The following is a 6,702-nucleotide window of genomic DNA, read 5'->3' on the forward strand; positions in this document are numbered from 1 at the left end:
AATGAAAGCTACTTCTTTAAAAATTATTCCTATATGTTGAAATAACATTAGATATGGTAAAATAAATAAAAGATGGTATTGAAAATATTCCACCTATTTCTTTATTGTTTATTGTCTACTGTTAAAAGAACACATGGGTACTTGTCATTTCTTCCATGCAGCATGCTGCAGTGGTCTATCCAGAGTCCCTCATCAGGCTGTTTCCAGATGGTCTAGTCGAGAAAGAAACCCTCAGAAAGCTTCGTGTGCTGAACGTAACGACTGGTGCTAATGAGTGCTGAAATTAGAACATCTGCTATTTCCCAGGTAAAGGTTATTTCACAAGGTTTGGCAAAGAAGTTTCCCAGGAAATGACAGGAGTCAATAAACGAGTGTTCCAGGAGCCCATCCCTTCGGGGAGAAGGGAGGGATTCCAGGTACCTCTACCCTTCTAGCAAACCAAGAGTTAAAAGTTTCAGGGGCAGTAAGAGCTCAGTTTTTTACAGGTTTTTCCAGGTACAGAAAGATATAACATGTTTTGGAAACCAGAAAGACCAAATGTAGGAGAGCAAAGAATGGGAGGGACAGGATCTGCAAACAAGGTAGAGTGAACAGAATGGAGTCGTGACAGGTGAGAAAGGAGGGGAGACGCAGAGGGGCCGAAAGGGGGGAAGATGCCCCTAGAGATGAGCTGAAAGGGACAGAGTCAGATCTGGCGGCCAGGAGGGCCGGAGTGCGGACAGGAGGAAGCATGGAGGGGAGGGACAGGAAAAGAAAGGCCAAGGCATAGGCAGGGCCTGGCAAGGAGCCCACACAGGATGTAAGAGCAGGACAAAAGGGCAGCAGCTTTTCAGGCTGTACTCACAAATCCAGGGTCCCAGCAGCATCAGTTCCTAGCCTGGTTCCAGCACCATCTCTAAGAACGCCATGGCCTACCGGTTCCATTCTCCCCTGCTCCTGATGGCCTCCCTAGCCCTGACTCTGAACTTGAACCTGGGCCCAGTGGTGGCTGACATCGACCCCTCTGAAGACCTGCCATTGGCGGGCGGCCTGAGGGAAGCCAATATCCAACAGAAGGATGTGAAGGAGGCATTGGACTTCGCTATCAGCGAGTACAATGGGAGGAAAAATGACTTGTACCTGAGCAAAGTGGTGGAAGTTGTGCAGGCCCAAGAGCAGGTGCGTTTCCCTTGGCTTTAGGGAGAGTGTCACTTGGAGGGCCATACCTGCATTCTTAGTCCAGCCTTCACTCCTTGCATTTCCCAACCAGTGACCTGAGGTACTGCTAACGGCACAGGACACTCTTGGCCCTCACTAAACCTTGTCCTTAGGGGTTTTCTGTCCCCTGGCAACTCTGTGTGAGTTTTTACCCATGATGGTATTTTCTCTACTCAAATCATTTCCAGTTGGGGGCTTGGCCTGGAACCTGAAAGCGTGCTGCAAGTAGGTGCATACCTGTTCCTTACTTCTGTCTCCCAGCCCCAGCCAGATAGAGGCTGGGTCCTTCAACATGGACTGGTCACTCTACCATGGACTGTGGAGTACAACAGTGGTCATCTAAGATGATTATAGCCCATTAATGTTCTATCTATCTTAGTTTTTAAATGTGCTTTATGATGTGCCATAGTGAAATCACTAGGGACACATTTCTTAGAACTCCTCATAGTTCAGGATACAGGACTACACAAGGCTGGTGCTTAGTCTGGTTTTTTAGGGGTTTTGTTTTTTGGTTTTTGGTTTTTGGTTGTTTGGTTGTTTCTTTGATGGTTCCTCAAAGTTGGATGCAGGTTACCAGCTCTGTCTCCTCATGAGTCTTCTTAGAAAGTACCATTTAGCTGCTCTAAAAAGCCTTGCTTGCTTTGGCATGGTAGGCCCGGTATATCTCTGGAAGCAGCCTCAAGGGACTGGTGTCACCACTCTGAGACATTAAACCTTGGATAAAAGTCTGGGCACTCAGTGTCCACTTGGTAGAGAGTACCACCCTGGACTCTGCTTAGCCTCAGCAGTGTGGAATCAGCCCTCAACAGATAAAGTAGATCATTGCCAGGAGAAGGGGCTAATAGCCAATATCAAGGACTACTAGGCTCCAGGATAAAGCTTGAAGAAAGGTTAGGATTGAGACTAGCAGATCTTCATCCCAGTACAGGAGCTCTCGTGACCTAATCATCTCTGGAAACCAATCAGTGGGTATGTGTGATGGCTTTTACAGAGCTGATTGGGTCAGAAGGAATCTGACACAAACATAATATAATTATCAAGGGGTAAGGAGAGGTCAGTGTTGGGCCCTAGTTAGAGAAATAGGTCAGTGGGAACCTGTGCTTGAGGCGATACCTTGCCCTGGTCCCTTGTGGTACATACTTCTCTATGCTTCCTGTCTATCCTGATGTGAGCATCTCTGCTTTCCCACACCCACCTTCCCTGCCACGATGGACTGACACCTCTGAAACTCACCAATATAAAGAATTTTCATGCATAAAATGCTTCAATCAGTGATGAGAAAACTATTACAGAATTTTAGAGCACCATTCATCGTTGGATAGGTAAGTCTCATTTTACACATGGGAGACTTGATACCAGATGACTCATGAGCCTCATTCTTGGTACCCTAGGGAAAGATCTAGAAGCCCTGTCCCCTGGTCTCTCACCATATGCGTCACAGTTCTAACAAGTTGGGTGTATGATTCCCTGTGTCAGAAAGAGTTTGATTCTATTCTTTAATTAAAAATGTTAGACAGACAGATGAGTGACATAACTGAAGGCTGGTCCTATAAACAGTCACACTGAAGGGAGAGGCAGTAGAACTCTATCTTTGTTTGGGGTTGTGAAGCGACCCATATCCTCCTATCTAGTGAGAGAAGGCATCTGGTAAATGGAAGTAATGCTTCTCTGTGGGTTTTATGAATAGAATTCAACTGAAGGTCAGTCATCATCCTGCAGACTTTATAGAGTGGATCAGTGCCTCTTCCTCCTGAGCTGCAATCAACAGGCTTGAACTAGTCCTGTGCTGCAGCCCAGAGACTTCACAAGTTCAGACTAGCCCAGTACTCCTGAACAGAAATGTTTATTGCCTCCATTCTGGCTGGCTCCCCAGAGCTGGCTTCTCTCCCTGAGTCTATTGATGCTCTCTGACTTCTCTATTCTACCTTGCTTACTTGACAGCACAAGACTCTTTGTCAGAGTTGCTTAGAAGGGAACAAGTTTTAAACAGGACCTGTGACCACCCCTTTTGAAAAGGAGTTTTATGTATGCTGTGGGTGATATTTCTGGTGGCTTATGAATGTGGACATGCATGACTCCCAGTTGAACATACTAATTGCAATGTAAAATAACTGCATGCATGTGAACTTCACTCGAGTGTGTTAAGTGAAGCCTGCTTTTCTCTCTGTAGCTTGTGGCTGGAATTAACTACTACTTTGATGTGGTGCTAAGCCAAACCACATGTCTGAAGACTCAGTCTGATTTGACCAACTGTCCCATCAATGAGCAGCAAGAGGTATGCACACTGCGTAGGATAGGCACCTGTCAGCCAAAGGCATATGCAAGTTTGTGAATTTGCACATGTGCATCTAGGAGCAAGCTCAGGAAAATGTGTGCAGTTGTGGGAGCAAGTGAGGAAAAGGTTGTGCAAGTGTATATATGCATGTGTGCGTGAGAGAGTGTGTGAGTCTGCATTTGGGCAAATTTGGAAAGGCACATATGTGACATATGGCCATCTGAGGAGGTGAATAATTGTGTACATGTGTGAGGGAAGAGTGGTTATTTACGAATAGATGTGCATGGGTGAGGAGTATATGTGAGTATATGCAGCCCTGGGGGACAGTGTATGTGCACAGATGATTACTTTGAATTGTTCGGTAGGTTTAACTGAGAAATGGAGTACTCAGAGATTAACTCTGAGTGCTAATAGGGGTATTGCCTGCTGGACTGGAAGAGGCAGCTTCGGGATTGCTGTCTGGAGAGAATAAAACCTTTCAATCCCAACCTGGGCCCCCTGTTCAGTACACGGTGAAATGACTTGAGCCTTCCAGTGCTTCCCCTTGCTTCAAATGCTAGCCTTTCCCAGGACAGGGCTATTCTTGAGATGCCATGGCTCTCAGGAGAACTGCAAGTAATTCCTTGGTGCTCTTTTCCCTTCCAGGGATGTGCCCCATGCCCCTGAGTCTTCCCTCTGTGCCTGTCTTTGTACTGTCCCAGGTATGGGAGGTGGGGGGACTTGAGATCCTGCATCCACTTCACTGCCATGACCACTGAGGGTCCTGCATTTGCACAAGCTGCTCCATATAAAGCTGTGCTGTGACAGAAAGATGAGACATGTTGTGATCCTAGAACGGATACAGAAGCCATCTGGTGGACTGGCAACAGTGATCAGGATATAAGCAGACACTGCAGAATCAGACTCTGTCCTAGAACTTGGCAGAGTCTTTGGATACGTGTCTCACCTGCATCAGTTCCACACTGACATATTAGGCCAGGAAACTTCCTTTTATCTGTAACCCACACTGATTAATCTTCTCTCTTTGCTTTTGCAGAGGGAGTTTTGCTCCTTCCGCATCTATTTTGTGCACTGGTTGAACCAGAAGACCCTGACAAGCTCCAACTGTCACAGTGTCTGAGGGTTCTCCCACGCTGTGCTGTGCTAACTGGTCTTTGCTTGTACATCCTCTTCTATAGCATCTCATCACTCAAATGGCTGCCCCTGCTCTGGGGGATGTATCTGTTTGCTAGAACCAGGAATCCAGTACAGAAGGCTGCCGAGAGTGGTTTCTCACATTTGAGACCCTGTCTCATGTTCCTTACTTCTTGCTTTTGAAATGCACTAGTGCATTGCCCACATACACTGTTTACTCCTTGCTCAATAAAAGAGTTTCACTGGCTTCTTCTGAGTTGTTACTGTCTCCTGATGTGTGAGGAGGTGGAATGGAAAAGATGGGAGCTGAGAAATAACATCCACATTTGCAGAGATGGGGGTAAGCCCTGTTGACTTTTGTGTTAGCTGGGAGATAAAGAGTAGAGAGGGGCTGGGAACTCGTTGTGCAGCTGCAGAGGCTCCCAGGGAGGGTCCCTTCAGGGTCAGCAGGGGCCTCAGCTGCTGCTCTGGAACTTTGGCTGCTTGGAAAGGAATTCGACATTGGGATGGGGAGATGATGGCATTGCTGGCTAGGGGGAATCACTCACTCACTTATGCACAAGTGACCTAATGGGCATAACCACCATACTCCGAAGATCCCCAGGGGCTCCATATGTGATGATTCTTGGAGTCCTGTCCCCTTCTGGCCAGGAAAGGTTTAGGCACATGAGTGAAATACAGAGTGAAAATGTGTTCGTGTAACTGATAAGAAAAATACCTACCAGAATCTAAGAGAGGGTGACAACCCAGAGCCAGGCAATACTCACCTGGACATCCTGGGCTGCAGTGACCAGACAGATGCTTCCAGCCCTTCTTTGCTTTGATATAACACAAATCCTGTGTGAAGCTTCATGGAGAGATGCAACATTTTAACCTGAATGGACTAATGTAAAGCCCATTTTCTTTTATTTCCAAGGAGAACATTTTAATTAATATCACCGTTACATCACATCACCATGGTTCCATAGAAAAGGGACACCTTAGTGCCTCATAACTAGGAAGCCACAGTCCTAAATTGCCTGTCCTCACAGCCCCTCCCTTACTCTCCTTCCAGATAGAGGCTCGTGACACTCTGAGACCTGTGAGTCAACAAGCTCCATCTTGGGTCCTAGGGTCCACAGTTTCAAAGAATCATAAGGATAGATATATACCACTGAAGATGAGCAAAGACAGAAAAGACAGAGTTCTCTCTGCTCCCCATTTCTGCCACAAGAAAACACACATCAAATCCAGAGACAAGAGATCAAACAGCAGACATTCAGAGCAAGGGGGCATTACTGAAGTTTGTGTAGAAAACTGGCAACTTCAAGCTGGCATGTCAATAGACTGGGACATACACACTCTAAGCAGAGAGCCAAGGAGATGAAAAGAGCCTGAGATGAAAAGAGCCTGAGATGAAAAGACAGCAGATGTTGTGAAAAGACAAGAGAAGGACGAGTGGCAAAAGGATGCAATGAGTTGAAAATAACCTTGTTCCAATGAAGATTTTAAAAAGCAAATAATAGTTTCTCATCTAGGGCTACAGCTTCTTACTCACTTCTTCACTTGCGTGCTGGGATTTTTGTCTGGTCCACGCTTTCGTGGGTTTCGTCCCTGCTAACACCATTGCTGAGTTCATTTGAGTAACTGCCTAGCTGTTTGGAAAACTCTGTTTCCTGGTGGTCATCTACTCACTCACTTATGCACAAGTGACCTAATGGGCATAACCACCATACTCCGAAGATCCCCAGGGGCTCCATATGTGATGATTCTTGGAGTCCTGTCCCCTTCTGGCCAGGAAAGGTTTAGGCACATGAGTGAAATACAGAGTGAAAATGTGTTCGTGTAACTGATAAGAAAAATACCTACCAGAATCTAAGAGAGGGTGACAACCCAGAGCCAGGCAATACTCACCTGGACATCCTGGGCTGCAGTGACCAGACAGATGCTTCCAGCCCTTCTTTGCTTTGATATAACACAAATCCTGTGTGAAGCTTCATGGAGAGATGCAACATTTTAACCTGAATGGACTAATGTAAAGCCCATTTTCTTTTATTTCCAAGGAGAACATTTTAATTAATATCACCGTTACATCACATCACCATGGTTCCATAGAA

At 46.1% G+C, this 6,702-nt stretch overlaps 1 protein-coding gene across 1 annotated transcript; it reads left to right on the forward strand.

Annotated features, from left to right (window-relative positions):
- The first annotated feature begins 906 nt into the window (after positions 1-906).
- On the forward strand, positions 907-4,592 carry LOC103731650 (cystatin-S-like). Its single transcript, XM_008830028.1, has 3 exons — positions 907-1,158; positions 3,368-3,472; positions 4,509-4,592. The coding sequence occupies exons 1-3, from the start codon at positions 907-909 to the stop codon at positions 4,590-4,592; spliced, it is 441 nt and encodes a 146-aa protein (XP_008828250.1).
- Positions 4,593-6,702: the final 2,110 nt, after the last annotated feature.

Source organism: Nannospalax galili, unplaced genomic scaffold (assembly GCF_000622305.1).
Source record: "Nannospalax galili isolate Female #2095 unplaced genomic scaffold, S.galili_v1.0 scaffold1174, whole genome shotgun sequence".
Lineage (NCBI taxonomy): Eukaryota > Metazoa > Chordata > Mammalia > Rodentia > Spalacidae > Nannospalax > Nannospalax galili.